This window comes from Trichosurus vulpecula, chromosome 4, assembly GCF_011100635.1.
Source record: "Trichosurus vulpecula isolate mTriVul1 chromosome 4, mTriVul1.pri, whole genome shotgun sequence".
In the NCBI taxonomy this organism is placed as follows: domain Eukaryota; kingdom Metazoa; phylum Chordata; class Mammalia; order Diprotodontia; family Phalangeridae; genus Trichosurus; species Trichosurus vulpecula.
The window spans coordinates 94,019,728-94,036,896 of NC_050576.1; the positions used below are offsets into that span (position 1 = coordinate 94,019,728).

At 38.4% G+C, this 17,169-nt stretch overlaps 1 protein-coding gene across 1 annotated transcript; it reads left to right on the forward strand.

Annotated features, from left to right (window-relative positions):
* The first annotated feature begins 6,535 nt into the window (after positions 1-6,535).
* On the forward strand, positions 6,536-6,856 carry LOC118848872 (NADH dehydrogenase [ubiquinone] iron-sulfur protein 5-like). Its single transcript, XM_036757910.1, has one exon. The coding sequence runs from the start codon at positions 6,536-6,538 to the stop codon at positions 6,854-6,856; it is 321 nt and encodes a 106-aa protein (XP_036613805.1).
* Positions 6,857-17,169: the final 10,313 nt, after the last annotated feature.

Below are 17,169 nucleotides of genomic sequence, written 5' to 3' on the forward strand. Positions count from 1 at the left end.
ACACAGCTAGGAAGTGTCTGAAAGCAGATTTGAACTCTGATTCTCTCTCCATTGTCCTGGAGCCCTATTTTTTTCTGAGACACTACAGGAGCTATATTCCTTTTTGTTATTTTATTATCGACTTGAATCATTTCCCTTTCCCTTGCCCATTTATGCCCTCTCTCATCCTATAGGCAGTCTTACCAAAGCAGCAACACCAGAAACCACACACACAAAGAAAACAACACAAGAAATCTAAACCCAGACTCTGAAGATTGTTTCACCTAGGGGATAAATTGAGGGATTTAGGTGTTTCAGGTTTCCTCTACTATCACTTCTATTTAAGTTCCACTTTCATCTTTATCTTCTTGGTATTTTAGAAGGATGTTTTTAGAGATCCCTCTGTAGTCATTTGGTGGTGTTTTTGTTGTTGTAATCCCATGCATGCCTTTCTCTTTCTACTTTGTATTTTCTTTTATTATTCTTTTGAAACTAGCCAATAGACTTCAGTATGTATACTTTTCTTGTTGGTGGGTATTAGTGCAGTTTTTCAGTCATGTCTGACTTCTCTTGATCCTATTTAGGTTTATCTTGGCAAAGATACTGGAGTGATTTGTCATTTCCTTCTCCAGCTCATTTTATAGATGAGAAACTGAGGCAAAAAGGGCAATGGAACTTGCCCAGAGTCACACAGCTAGTACATGTCTCAGGTAAAATTTGAATTGAGGAAGATGATTCTTCTTGATTCCAGGCCTGGCATTCTACCCACTGTGCTACGTAGCTGCCCCCATTCTTCTTTGTAGCTGCATTTATGTGTCTTTGTGATTTTGTTGATGGTTTTAAAATGCTTGCAAATTGGAAACTGATCACATCTTGGAAATCTTTGTTTTTCCATACCTCCCCTCCTCTGAAACAAAAGCAGATTGGGCAGACTTGAGTTTTTCAGACCATGCCATAGAATGATTTGGTGGAATATAAGCCTGGCGTGCTGACAGAGACTGCAGCAAAAAGTGAGTAGATTGCTTTGTGAACCCCAGAGCTCAACTCTTCAAGACACTGAGTTGTACAACCTTGCAAATATGTAGAAAACTGGTGGGTTAAAGGTTAGCCTTCTCTTCTTTTAAAACATCAAATTGTTACCTTGTTCTGCTTCTTTCTCTATGGAGACAATTGCAATTAGTTTCCCTCCTGCTCATAACTTATTTTGGGAAGTTTAGAGAATTAGGGAAGTCTGGGGAAAGTTCTGCTACTCTATCTTGATGATCACTGTGCAGTTTTTCTAGGTATTCAAGTCCAGATCATGGGACTATAGTTTGCAGACTGTTCTCTTTCTTTAAAAAAAAGAGAAAATTTTGTTAAACCTCAATCTTGTCTTATATGCCTGATTTTCTATGATCTTTCAAATATTATTGACATTGGTCACTAATCATAACAGCCAATTATATTCAGTAAAGAAGGATGTAGTTCATCCGGATTAGTTGACTTGAATTCATCAAGTACAGCTAAGTACTCTTCTATCCCCTTATTTCGGATATTGATTTCTTTTCTCCTCAGTAGTTTTTGTCCTGGAATATCCAGGACAAAGATGATTCTCTTTGGCAGAGAAAACAGAAACAAAATAAAAATTGACTAGCTCTGCTTTTTCTCTGTGATTGGGTTATCATAATTTCATCCATACTGAGTTAAAAAAATATTTTTCTCCCAATATAGGTTTAAAAATAAATAAGCAATAAATTAATCAATAAACAACCACAATATCCCTTTTTATTTTTACCCTCACTTGCTTCAGGCCATTATAAGCTTTAGCATTCCTACTATCATCATCATTACTATTATTTATTTTGTGTTTGTCCTTCTTTCTCAAAGAGGATCATGACATCAAGGAAATGATGACATGACTTGCAGTTGACTTTGATTTGAATGGGGGGAGGGGACAGTGCAAGGTCATCAGCCTCACTTTCTGCTCCAGAGCCATCTAGGTCCACTGGCCTGATATTCACCAGGAAGACTATAGATAGCCCAGGATGCATTGGGAGACCCTGGCCTTTTCAGGCTAAGTTCTTTTCGGTTCTCACTTTCAGTGAGGTAATACCCATTCAGTGAAAGGGCCTATTTAAGAAATTAATCAAAGATGGGCAGATAGGTGGCACAGTGAGTTGAGGACCAGCCCTGGAGTCAGGCAGATCTGAGTTCAAATTCTGCCTCAGACACTTAATACGTTTCCTATCTGTGTGACCTTGGGCAAGTCATTTAACACCAATTGCCCTGCCTTCCCCCCCCCACCTTGAAACAAACAAAAAAGAAGTTAATCAAGGGATGCCCCCTTTAATCAAAGCTTAAAAAAATCAAAATGGGAGGGGAAGACCCTCAGGGTTCCTGGCCAAAAGAGAAGCTGTTACTATTTTGTATTTACATTCACTTTGTGCTAGGAGGGCAAGGACCTATTGTCCAAACTATGAGCTCCAGAGTGAATCGGGTTTAAGGCTTCATTTTTGAGAAAGAAATCTAGCCAGTAAACCCAAAGTTAAGAAGGCAGAGGCAGAGGCAGAGGCAGGGGCAGGGGCAGATGAAGAGGCAGAGGCAGAGGCAGAGGCAGAGGCAGAGTCACAAGCAGAGGTAGAAGCAGAGGCTACTCACTGATATCAGGGAAATGATGACATGACTTGCAGTTGACTGATTAGAATACACAAGCAAGGAGGGAAACTGCAGTTACTTGTTTATTTCTTACCAGGAAAATTGGAATTAATTGGCATTATGGATGTCATAAAGCCTTTGGAGAAACTGATTGCCATCTTAAGTTTCACAAAATTTTTTTAAAAAAGATGAACATATTCAGAAATTTACAGAACTTTAAGAAAACATTTTAATATTTTCAGAGAAAAGTTAGGTATGATGGAAAGACTAGACTCCAAAAAGAAATGCTGCTGAATATGAATGTGAGGATTTTAAAATTAAATCATGAATTTGCAATTCAGGTTAGACTGGATATCCTCTGAGGTCCTTTACAGCACTGGAATCCTATGGTTTTATTGGAGTTTTTTGTCTCCTTTTTCAAGATTTCCTCAACAAGTACACGTTCATCCTAGTCATGCTGTCCATCATTTTGTAGATTTTTTTTAATTTCTATTTCCTTTACCTCTCCAAATTGAATAGTACTAACCTTTGAAGTATATACATACATGGCACTCTAGCTTCCTCTTCTTATGGTAATTTGAGTTACTATTCTCCAGGTACTTTCTAGTCCCAGTATGCTGTACACACACACACACACACACACACACACACACACACACACACACACACACACACTACCTGCTGTGTCACAGTCAGAATTGAATAGTGTATGGGTGTGGAAAAACAAAAAACAAACTATAGTTCCACAGCACTTAGCATAGTTGCTGGCACATAGTAGGTACTTAATATATGCTTACTGATTGACTATTTAAACATTTCAATGGATCCTTAATTTTGTCAGTGCAAATACTCTCTACAGTGGAAAAAAGATATATATATATATTTCCCCATAAATCTTCTATAGAGTACCAACTCAAGAAGGCGAGTCTTTTATTCAAAGGGCCAATGTTGTCTTGTCTCTTATTTTCCAACATTATTCTTTATGATAACCCATATTTTGCTAGCATTTAGGCCTCAGCAGCACTTTAAGTTGATATTCTTAATGAATGATTTACTAAGACTTAATAGTTAATTGAGTTTGTCATTTTATTATATAAATCTAAACATGCTTGCCTACATTGAAACATATCTGCCCATGAACAGAGTGTCTATTTGTTTCTTGTTTTGTGGCATCATAAATAGAGAACTAGCTTTAGAGCCTAGAAGACCTGTGTTTATGCCCCAGTTCTGATGCCTACTGTGTATATGACTCTGGGCAAGTCTCTTAACCTCTCTGTGCTCTAGGCCCCCGGGGTAAAACTATAAATTTTATAGAAAGTGCTGCCATCCATTGGTTAAAGGCATTCATACATCTAGGAAATTCTTAAACCTATAATGACATATATGCATTCTATATTCTTTTTCAAATCAAAGTTAATTTCTAGACATGACAAAACAGGTTACTTCCTCAATTTCTCACTATTTCCTGAATTTACAAAGTTTACTTCTCAAATCTTACCTTCTCAAAAAAGTTAAACAAATTCACCAGAGAAGATTTCCTCTTGACAAAACCCTTTTGCTCTTTCCCCCAGTATTTGATTCTTTATTTAATCATTTGGTAATTCTTCCCCTTATTTATAGATACCACCAGTTCAGGCTTATGGAGGCAAGACTCATTAGTCTATAATTCTTTTCATCCCCTGGGGAACTCTACTCAGGTACAGGGGGTCACATTTGCAATCTGTTAGCCCTCTAGTACTATGGCCATTTGTAATGATGGGTAATACACTTTGGCCAAACACTTCCCCAATTTCATCCTTGAGTTCTTTGAGTACTCTCATGTGAATGCCATCTGGTTCTGGTGATTTATCCTTGTATGTTAATTTTTTTTTTAATTGGCTTAGACCTTCTGGAGTAATGACCATTTTTAGTCTAGTAACTCCAACCTGTTAATTCATTCATTTCATGAATTACTATTATTATTTTGAAATTATCTACAGTGCAGAAGAAGTAGTGTTTTGATTTGACTCAGAAGATTTCAAAATTGTTGGTTGTTAAAATCATAGATCTGCTGTTTTCTGCTTCCCCAATTCACCAATTATCATCATCAACTCATTAATAATACAACATCTGCATGGATCAGTGTTCTTTTAAAAATAGCTATAATATTAATTTACATTCCTTTTAGAGAGGCCACTGCATAGCATGATATTGTACTGGATTAGGAGTCAGGAAGCTCTGGGTTTGAATCATACCTCTAAAAATCACTGTATGACCCTGGATAGGCATTGAAGGCAACTCTAACCCCAGTATTCTCTTAGTTCAGGTTTGATGTTGAAACAAAATGAGACACTGATAAGTCATTGAAAAATTAATAAAAGGAAGTTTAATTTGGCATTACAAGGCAAATACATTCACAAAGAATACTGTGGTACCTATCTTTTCCGTTTGAAGTGCTCCTTGTTTCCATATGGAGACATGTCTGGTCATCAAGGTGGGACATTCAAAAGAATGTGGTAACTTGTTTGGTCTTCAGAAATCCTCCAATGCTAAGTGGCCTAGACTCTATTTTACTGGGACTTTTTTATATCCTTAGATGACCAAGAAACTTTGTCAGAAAAGCCAGGGCCAATCAGATCCTGAGCGCATTCTTGTCTTCTAGAGGTAGTACCTTTCCATCAGAGAACTGATTCTGTCACATTGGGTTACTCTAAGCCTCGTTTTTCTCGTCTGTAAAAAATATATTAAAAAATGGTGGGTATTTACCCACAGCATTATTATGAGACAACAATGAGACGTTATATTGTAAAGTACTTTGAAAACTCTGAAGGTTTCTATTAATGTTAAGTATCCTTATTATCATCACTATATATATATAATACCGATAGTTTAATACTTTAATGGACTTCTGCTTTCATCAACACGAGGATTCATTTTATTGATTCAGAATTCAATATATCCATACCTCTAATTCATGTTATTCTTTTAGGTCATGCAAATATTTTCATTCTTTTCCACAGATATTACACAGAGAATTCATCCAATATCAGACTTGCTTCTAGGTCTTTTCAGAGTGTATGAACCAATAAAAATGGTCCATCGGTTATTTCTTGCTTTTACCACCTGACAGACCAACATTCTTTTCCAAGCAAAAATTTATTTGATGATTTGTCTTCTGGGATAATAAAAGACTTAGTATGCAGTAACTTATTTAATTCCACACAGCAAGCTTACAAGGCAGATAATAATATTACAGATTTCAGATGAGGAAGTTGAGTGATGGTGATTATTGAGTGACGGTGATAAATTAGTTACTCAATAAACATTTATTAACCTATTTTTTGTGCCAGACATTGCTAAATGCTTAGATTACAGAAAAGGCAAAAGGCAGTTCTTTCTCCTATGGAACTCACAGTCTAAAGGAGGAAGACAACATGTAAACAGTTATGTACTTATGAACTGTATATAGGATAAATTAGAAATAGTGAACACACAAGAGAATTAAGCAACATTCGAAAGGCTTCCTGCAGAAGGTGGGATTTTAGTTGGTGCTTGAAGGAAGTCAGGGAAGCCAGGAGGCAGAGATAAGGAAGAACATTCCGGGCATGTAGTACAACCAATGACAATGGACAGAAATCAGGAGACGGAATATCTTTTGTGAGGAACAGCCAGGAAGCCAGTGTCAACGTATCACAGAATACAAGGAGGGTTAAAAAGACTTAAAGCTGTGCTTCGGGGTTGGTGGAGGGAGATAATGAAGGGCTTTGAGTACCCAGTAGAGTAATTTATATTTCTTAACATAGATGTTATTTGGCAGAGGGGCGGAGTCTCTGGGTGTCATGCGGCTACGACGACGCTTTACGGCCAGCGGGTCGCGAAGAAGCTGTAGGACTGCAGAGACTTGTGAAGGAAAAGGATGCGGCGTTTGAACTAGGCTGCAGCCATGCCATTCCTTGATATTCAAAACTGGCTGGGCCTCGATATCGACAAATGGATGACAATTATGAGCGCTGAACAACCTTACAAAATGCCAGCCCGATGCCATGCTTTTGAAAAGGAATTCATTGAGTGTGCCTATGGAATTGGTATGACCCGAGCCAAGAAAGAATGCAGACTAGAATATGAGGATTTCATTGAATGTTTGCATAGGCGGAAAACGATAGAACGCATGGGAGCAGTCATGAAGCAGAAGGAGAAGCTAATGAAAGAAGGGAAGTATACTCCTCCACCTCACCACTCAGGCAAGGAAGAGCCAAGGCCTTGACCACCCAGCCAGTGGTGACATTGGGTGGCTTCGTTCTATATGATGGGATGAAAGTATATCCCATGTTGTCCCCTGGAAATGTATATTTCTTAAAACAGACATCTCCTTCCAAAGGTTAAAAATCATCCTGCTTTTCCCAGCCCCAGTTCTCTCTGTACTTTGCCATTAGGACAACCACCCCAGGCAAGTTGGTGACAGTGGTTCACCCTCCAGTATAGGATCTGTGATTCTGCCTGTATCTGAAAATAGACATTTTGAAAAGTAAACATTTACCAGTGTATTTGCAAAAACAAACAAACAAACAGACAGACATAGATGTTATTTGACTGAGGTCACATAGTAGAAGTCGTAATTAGGAATTTGACATATTCCCACCATAATGCTTCCCCATTTTTTTTCTTTATTTGTAGCTTTGGCTTATACAGACTTAACTTCTTTGCATTTTCCTAGTTACCACCTAAATAGCCTGCACTGGGGGCCAGAAACAGGGGGAAGAGGGAACGTAAATGAACCTGAGAAAATAAAGACACTGTCTTGAAATTGTTGCAATGTTAAAAATCAAAGGAATTGGACAGCCCGATGGCACCTTGCCCAGAAGTGGGGCCAAAGAGACAGAGAAGAATGAGATGACATGGCAGATGATGCAGAGCTTTATGTTTGGGGCTGTACTTCCTTTGACATAGGAATACACCCCTCTTCTCTCTGCTAACATCTAAAGTTTGAGGAAGTATTATAGAAGATGCTAAGAGGCTTCTTCTGCCAGGATGCTATAAAATTACAAGAGATGCAACAGACACAGTAACCTGTCAGCAAGATGAGGTGAGTCTCCAGGCCACATGACAGGACATTGCTGTTATGACTCCTATTTCTCCTTAAACCCAGGAGTTTAGTGAAAAGGGAAGGGAGTACACATGTATTAAAGACTGAAAGTTCAAAAGTTGAGGCACTCAGGCCTCCCTAGACTCAGTGAGGTACAAGCAGTTTGGGAGGTTTTTTAATTCTAAAGTTTCTTTGGTAAAAGTTAATTTGTGTATTTAGATCTTAATGGGTCCAATGACTGCTTCTAGAAGGAGAGATGGGAAAGCTTTTATCCGAAAGCTGCTGAGTCACTCAGTTTTAAAACTATAGTTTTTTCATTCAAAATTTCTTCTATTATGGATAGCATTTCTGTTTACAGCCCTTCTGGGATTTCCATGCTTTAAGGTTTAAGAAACACTTTATAAATAATACTTCATTTGATCTTCATAAAACCCTGTGTAATAGATGTTATTGTTATCCCTATTTTATCTATGAGTTCATTGAGAATGACAGGTTAAGTGGCATAGCTAGGGTCACACAATATACAACTTAGGTGGAATTTGAACCCATATACTCGACTCCAATTCCAGTGCTTTGGCTCTGTACATTTTGTCAGGCTTCTATCCAAGACAGAGGAGAAATGTCCCTGAACCCAGGGAAATTTTCTCTTTAACCTGTAGCATCAGTACCAATCCCTTACATGTAAGGGGTACCTAACTATCCCAACTTAATGAGGTTCCCATTGTACACTGGGGAATGGAAGAAGGAAATTTATCTAACCTGCCCTCCGCACATGTGAACTTATGTCATTTCTTTTTTTGTAAATATTATTTTTTTTCCAATTATATTTAAAGATTTTTTTCAACATTCACTTTTTATAAGATGTTTCAAATTTTTTCTCCCTCTCTCCCTCCCATCCCCCCTTCCCATTATTTCTTAAAGAATAGCATATTAAATTCTGACATTCATAAGACGAGTGACATTTTTACTCTCTCTTTTAGCCAAAGAAATTTTTTTTGACAATTTTTATACTTTCCTGAACTTATTTGAATTGACTATTGGGAAGACTAAAGTTGATATAATGTGAATTCTAAAACAGCCACTTCCCTTGTACCAATATTTTTGCTAAAAGAAAATGATATTTGTACTTGAAACTTTAACACATGCTACTGGAGTCACAAGAAAAAAAGGGGGAAAATAAGCTTAGTTTCTTAAGCTCTTCAAAGACTTTTATAATCAGTAGAAATTGTTAGAGGGAGAAATACTGTGTCTATTTACAATAGTACTTGATCCATGGTTCATTGATTGAACGGCCTACCATTCAGTGTTTACTGAAAGAGTTTATATTTTCCACACTGTTGGTGACACTGTAATGGGAGTTTTATACTGAGTGAATTCACATGCTCTGTCTTTTTAAATGATGAATATTTGGAGAAAAGTGAAGGTGGGCTGGAAATATTCTTTTCAAAACTACTTAGGACAGATGGAAAATAATTCTTGGAAAACATGAGAATCAGGGGGACAGCTGCAAAGCATATCAGAGAATTTAGCGCAAACTTAATAGGTATAATTCCCGGGTATCTATAGACTACTGTTGATGATGACCCCTTAACCTCCACATCTTGCCTACACCCCTACCAAAAAAGATGAAAAAGTACAAGTCCCTTTAGAGGCCATTAGGCACACGTTTAGCCCTTCCCTCTGGGATAGCCATTTCTTGGCATTACTAACTTCTATGAGAGAAGAAAGAAACAAAAATTCCAAAGACAATTTTTCTTATTAGAATATTTATGCAGTTTTTAGATTTCCTAAATAATCTTGGCACATCCAGAATTATTCTATAATTTAAGTCAGTTATCTCATCTCTCTCTGCTTTATTGTACTTTTTTATATTGCACGTTTTTAATAGATCGTCTTCTTTCTCCCTCACCCCCACTGCACCCCCAGTTTGTACCTTGAAAATTACTTTGATAGAGTGGAAATTCCTGATAGAGTGGGCATTCCTGAGAGAGAAAGGGGCCATCATCTTGCTCCTGATACTTACTAATTATCACTGTGCAAATCACTTAAATTCTCTGAACCTCAGTTTCACTATCCATGAAATGGGGTTACTTATACTTACCTCAGAGGGAAGTTTAGAGGAGCAAATGATAGATTAGATGTAACATATTATATATGTAAAATTGTGTGTGGTGGGTTCTTGTGGCCCATATAGGTTATATGTGTCTACATGGATCTTTCTAGAGGTATCTAAAAAGGGAGGAAAAAATAGATATCTTGTCCCCTCCCTCTCAACACCTCTTCTCCAAGGGATACTTTGATTCCTACAAGGAGTGGGATCAGGAGGTTTGAGCCAGAGGCTGGTCACTTTGCTCACCTCAGAGAGAAGTACTAGCATGGAATTATACCTATCTACTCCCTTAAATATGTTTTTTAAATGTCTAGAGGAAAAAAAATTTGGCTGCAAGCTAAAATCTGGATTGCTTTGTCTTAATGAGGAAGGACAGTCAGTCCCAAGCTATATATCCAAGGCTTGACCCTCCCTCCCCCCACTAGATTCCAGTTCCACAGTGAATATATAGCAAATAGCAAATAAATCCTTTTAGACAAGTCAATAGCAAAATGGTCATCAGAGGAAATATACATACAAGGATATATACCAGACAATATGGATTGAATAAATTCTCCTTTTGGCAAGTGAGATAACTAGGAGAAAGGGGGGGGAGAGGGGGAGAAAGAGAGAGAGAGAGAGAGAGACAGAGAGAGAGAGGCGGAGGGGAGAGAGCTAGATTTGACTAAAGGGGAAATTTCCCAATGTCTCTAGTATAGCTGGGGATAGGGACATGACAGACTGCTAGCTCCTCTCATGTCACATTCTTCCCATGATCTTTTTCCTTCTTCCATGACATGAAGAAAGGTTGCAATTGTGCATCTTCTCTCTCACATGTTAAGCCAGAAGAGCTGGGATCTCTCATTTCCTCCTCTTTCAACAACTCTGCTTGCCCCACAGAGAGTAATCAGTTCATACCAATGAGGAAACAGTCCCATAGAGTTGACCTTTTAGGCCAAGAGTTACATATAAATGTTATCTATTATATATAGTGTGTTTTTTAACAATCTCTCCATATTCCCTCCAAAACTTCATATTATTTCTATATTTTATGTTTTAACTTCATTAGTGGTCTTGGTAATATTAAATATATATTGAAAGCAACAAATCATATTTCAGGTCAAGACAAAAGAATGGATAAGTACCTGCTATGTGTTTGGTACTATGCTAAGTTCTAGGGATACATAGAAAAACAAAAAAAAAAATTACTGCTGCTCTCAAGTAATTTACAATCAATGGGGAAGACATGTTCAAATAAGTTATAGACTGATGAATTGGGGATCATCACGGAGGAGAGGCATTAGCACTAAGGGGAATCAAGAAAGGCTTCTTAATAGAAGGCAAGGTCTCATCTGGGACCTGAAGAAAGGCAGGCAATCCTGTACTCAAAGCTGTGCAAGTAAAGCATTCCAGCCATAGAGGAAAGCCAGGGAAAGTGTTTAGAGCCAGGAAATGGAATGCCCTGATCAAAAAATGGCAAAGAGGGCTGTGTCACTGGATCATGAAGTATATATAGAGGGGAGAAGATGGGAGAAGATTGGAAAGGTAGTAAGGGGACAGGTTAGGAAGGTCTTTAAAAGCCAAATGAATGATCATATATTTTTGATGAGAAGCCAGAGAGCTCATCCAATGGAGGGAGAGGAGAGAGGGAGAGGAGACATGGTCAGATCTATGCTTTAGGGGGAAAAATACATTTAGGCAGCTAATGGAGATTAGATTGGACTATAGAGATACTTGAGGCAGGGAGACTAATTTGAAGGCTATTGCAATGGTCTAGAATATAGGTAATAAGAGCCTGAACTAAGATTGTAGGGGATCAAAGGGAACTTATAGGAAAGATATTACTAACATAAAACAGAAAAATTCAATGATGGATTGGACACGTGGGCTGAGATAGAGTGAATCAAGAATGACACTGAGGTTTTATGAGTTTCTCCAGCTTCTGAGTGAAAAAGATTGGATTTTTAAAAGGATGTTTGAGACTAGAAAAGTCCAAAACTAAACATCTGTCCTCACTAATGCTTTTTTGAACTACAATATTGCTGCTAATGGCCCTATCATTGATCTAGGCACCCAGGCTCAAAACCTTGATGGGTGTCATATTTAAACCTTTCATCTCACTTATGCTACATACATAATCAATCACCACATTTTGGTGTTTCTACCTCTAAAAATAAAAAATAAATGATTCCTTATGTGCATGCACCTCCAACCCTTTTAGTCTCCTACTTTAGTACCAGCTAAAAACCTCTAAGAGCAAATATAAACTGCTCTTTTTGGCACATAAAGTCCTCTACAACTTGGCCTCAACCTATGTTTCCATGTTTATTATACAATATTCCCCTCAGCCCAAAAACAAAAAAAAATAAGCTCCATGATAGAGATATCTGCCTTTTTTTACTATTAATTAAAGACAACACTCCATTTGCTGTCTCTGTGCCTTTGAACTGAATGTGTTTCTTCCCTGATTTCTGGAATATACTCCTCCTCTAACTCCAGCTCTCAGAATACCTAGTTTCTCTTAAGAATCAGCTAAAATGACACAATCCTTCTATATAATGTCATTCCTAATCCTGCTACCAGCTACTAGTACCACCCCCATATCAATTTTTTTTTGTTTTTTTTTTTTGGCAGGGCAATTGGGGTTAAGTGACTTGCCCAAGGTCACACAGCTAGTAGGTGTGTCAAGTGTCTGAGATCAGATTTGAACTCAGGTCCTCCTGACTCCAGGGCCAGAACTCTACTCACTGTGCTACCTAGCTGCCCCCAACCCCCATATCAATTTGTTGATATTTTATATCTATTTTTACCGTCTTGTTTCCAAGTGAAATGTAGTCTTGAAAGCAGAATGTGTTTCATTTTTATCTCAAGATCCCCCAGTACCAAGGACAGTATCTAGCACATAAAATTGATTTGTTGATTGATTGATTGACACTCATAATCACTTTTTTACTCCTCCAGAAGGGTGGGAGTCTTTCAGGCTTTGCTTGAAGTCGTGGCTTGGCAATGTACTTACATGCTGTGTCTGTGTACGTATCTCCCTGACTTGGTGGTCAAGAATGTTAGTATCACTTTTTTTTTCTAGGTTCTTAACAGTAAAGCAAGTTGATTATTGAGCTGACTCTGTTTTCAGGAAAATGTGTCTGATTTCAGGTGCATTGATTTCTTCAGGTTCACCCTTGTGGTGACCAAAAGCCCCAAGAGACAGTGCTTCTTAGTAATTAGTAATCAGTTTATTAATTAGACTAGTCAGTAATCAATAAATTGATGGTCAATGGTTTCTCCCAGGAACCAAAGATGCCAAGGGAGACCTTGAAATGCTTTAAATCCCTTCTGAAATGGAACTCCCTGACAAGTAAAATCAACCCTGATTGGTGAACATTTATTGAAGAAGTGGGCCAAAAGTCTTCAGTTCCATGCACTGAAAATGTCTTGATGTTTAAACTCAGCAGCCTCAAGATATCTGGGCAGGTGATGCCATTTCCATATGGCCTTTCTGTCTAATTTTCTTTTTCATAAGCTGGGTTGCCCTACACTCAAATGGAGGAGATCAAGGACAGGGGGTTCTTCCCCCCGCCAAATGCTCACCCAGACTGGATACTGTTTGTAATCTAAACAGACATTTGGTCTCCCAGTTGGATGTGGTCCCAACCCAACAAGGAATCATGTGCTGTAAGGGCTAGAAGCAATCTCAATCAGCCATGCCCTTCAGAGACTGACTAATTCGTTCAGAAGTTGACCTTAACAGACACAGGAAGAAAATAGTGGATCACAAATTAATAATTAATTATGAAAATAATAGTATAATATTAATTTGCCTCACCCCAGACATTGTGAGATTTACTGGAGTAGTCTTTCATTGGTCTCGCTATTCATAGAAACATTAGTAATTGATTTGCTAGCATCTTCAATTACCTAAAAATAACTGTCAGATAGTGAGTTTTTTTTTATCTTTAGCAATTTAGATGTCCTGTCCAATTTTCTCAATGGCTATGTAAATATGAGTTATCTCATTAAGGCTGAGTCATTTATGCCTCTCAGACACATAGTAACTGGGCCATGGCTAGATGATTTGCCAATAAATGACCAATAAATAAAAATCACAGTGCAAATTATGATTTTTCATTTGGATACAGAAAGTATAGCATTCTTCCCATTGGAATTACAAAAAACAGAAGCAGCAGAGAATAGGTACAGTATGGATACCAAATAATCTTTAACAGTAGAGCAGAATTAGTAGGTAGGAATTTGGGAAGTAGGAAATAAAGTAGTAGGATTGTGAAGAGATAAGATGAAAAGTAGATAGCATCTGACATCTGATTGGCAATGAGAGAAGAAAAGAGAAAAAAGAGAGAAGAGACAGAAGTAGGTAGAAATTGGATTACTGCATAAGAATTTCTCCCATCAACAAATGCAGACAACTACTTCTTGCATTAAGATAAGAATATTCTATTCATAAATCAGTCACTTGAGCAATTAGCCTGAATTCTGAGAATCTGAGAGTGAGGAAAACCTTAGTTTAGATGTATATATGTATGGCCATGGGCAAGTCACTTAACCTCTGTTTGCCTCAGTTTTCTCATCTGTAATATAAAAAAGTTAATAGCACCTACCTTCCAGATTGTTTCGAGGATCAAGTGAGGCAATAATTATAAAGTGCTAGCAGAATGCCTGGCACATAATAGGTGCTATATAAATGTTTGTTATCATCATCATTATTAATATTTTTATTATTACGTATGGAAAATCACCCACTTCTCCAGCCTTTCTGGCTGCCCTCCATCATGCCAACATTGCAGGCAAGGTACCTAAGTTTTAGAGAGAAGTTAAAGGGCATTGCCCTGATTCGTAAAAAATGTCAGAGTCAGGATGTTGTCTACCTGACTTGAAAATTTGACAAAAAATGCTTTAAACAGAAAATGAAAGGCGAGAGCCAAAACACTGCACTTACATACACTAAGAAAGATCTCACATAGAATAACAGATATGAAGAACAAAGAAGTTTATTAGCAGACATGAGAGTCATTAACAGGCAGTAATATCCAAAGAGGATGGATGAATAATAATGAGAAAATACTTAGTAAGTGTGCCAAGCCCTGTGTTGAGCTCTGAAAATGCAAATTTTAAAAAAAATTGAGACAGTCCTTTATCTTGAGGAGCTTATACTGTAATGAGGTTGCAGCACACAGAGGGAAGAGGTGACAAGAGAAAGGAATTTTGATCTCGGGAGTCACAGGGAAAATGATTTCTTCTATGCGTCAGTCATGCTAGTTGACATGCCCATTCTGAAAAGCAATGGTACTATAGGTTTGATTACTGTTCTCAGACCTTGAGGTAGAAAGTGGGGCAAATAGAGAAGAGTACTCCTGTAGCAGCCTAGGCGATGGTCTCTGTAAATAGATGAATAGGAGTTGAAACATAATGCTGTGCCTCATCTTCTAGGACTGCCTACCACACCTCTATGAACATCTGTATGAATATAACAGCTAAGGTCTGGTCCCTACTATTTCAGAGTCAAGTGTGTTATATATCCTCCCCTTCTCCAGTATTCTCTGCTAAGAGAATTGGGGAAGAGTATCCAGTCTCTGTAACTCACTCTATTTGTGTCACCGTCATTTTAGGGGTCCTTAACACTTCAGTGCCACTTAACAGTCAGATTAACTTTTACTAAGAAATATTTACTGCAAGAACATAGCAGTGTTGTGGTTTCATGATGTGTGGTAGTGGAACTGTCTCAAAGAATTCAGAGTCAGACCACTTCTAATCCAAGTATAGGCATTGGATTGATACCTCTCATGAAGTGGTCTAAGTTCCAAGAGGAACCAGCAACTTTCAGAGAAAGTAAGATGGATTTTTACAGGGTAAAGATGAAATTACATAACAGAAATTATGAATACTAAAAAGGCAGGAGGGTTTATTTTTCAGGGAATTGGGTCCTAGCCACAGTGGAACTGCATATGGGATTATTCACAATACATACAGAAAAACCCATGGGGAGGGTATGTATATATGATAATGATATTATAATAAGCCTCTCTATGTCGTAGGTTCACCTAAAGGACAGCTTTTGCTATTACTGCTCAGGTGCCTACTTAGAGAAAGTCCTTTCTATTGTTTTGGGGTCTACATCCTGCTTGGGCATCCTGGTGGTGCTGCTTTCTGATTGGCTGAGTATTGTGGTCCTGTCTGAGACTAGATGGACGTGGTTGTGGTTGAGTGCATGGACACAACTGCTGTTTCTGTGAGAAATATGAATTCGTGGACACACCTGTTGTTCTAGTGAGAAGTGAGACATATATGAAGAAGTTAGGATGTTGAGTGGGGGTAGTGACTAGGTGGGGGCAGTGGGCCTGCTGTTCAGTGGGGCCTATAAGAAAGTTAAAATGCTGGGGCTGGGGGCAGCTGTATTAGGATTCCATCAGCAGGAACAAGCATACAAACTCTCACTACCAACTGTGGGAGGAGGGGAAGGGATAATTCCTTCCAAACTCCCTCAGTCCCTAGGGAAGAGAGGAGGATTAGGTTTTACAACTTTACTCAGCTCCTACCTAGCATTAATCCCACCAACTTCAAGTCTAAGACTTCCCCTTTGGGCTTTCATCTCTTTCAATCCTGGAATCTCAGGGCTCCCCTGCTGAGCTCTCAGAAATATCTGACATAGACCCTGGCTCCAAGGTCAATATTGCTTGAGCTCTGAGGTCTGAAACTCCATTCTCTGCACCTAAAAATGAAAAAGACAGCCAAAATAAACAAAAGCTCCAAGCACATTTCTCAGGGCCACAGGGCCTAAGGATAAGAAAATGGCCCTTCTTCCGCACACTTTAGTTTAGTAAAAACATGCTATAGGTGAACACAACCTTCACTCCTGCATGTTATTGAAAAGAGAGTGAGACTTTCCTAGTCAATAGTTTTAAAGATCCATCCAGTCCTGGTTATGTAGCCAATGGAAAAAGCCTCCTTCTGCCCATGTGGTAGGTAAATACAGAATGTCCTTTCCTAGAAGCAGGTCTCCGGTATCCCCCTCACAGGCACTTCTATCTTAGGTGATCTGGGATTAGACCAATAGACCCATTACAAACCTGCACAACTTGGCAGTAGGTAGGGGCCAAAGTCAAAATAAGCTAAACTTCTTTAGGCCACAGATAGCTTAGACTAGAGACAGACTGATGATGGTTGGTTGGCGCGGGTCATGTTACAAACAAGAGAGTGGGAAATGGCAACCCTGCATTTTTCTCGGGCTCCTGAAATTCTTTGGTGGCTAGTATGTTGTGCAGGCCTTCCTCATTACATGCACATGGTATAGCCTCTATTTGGAATATGTGCTTTATAACAGCAGAGACTGTTTTTGCTTTTCATTGAATACCCACAATCTTAGCACAATGACAAGGACATAGTAAGGACTTGA

Bases quoted from the DNA above. Each gene is read 5' to 3' on its own strand.
- LOC118848872 (XM_036757910.1), top strand. From the start codon at position 6,536: ATGCCATTCCTTGATATTCAAAACTGGCTGGGCCTCGATATCGACAAA.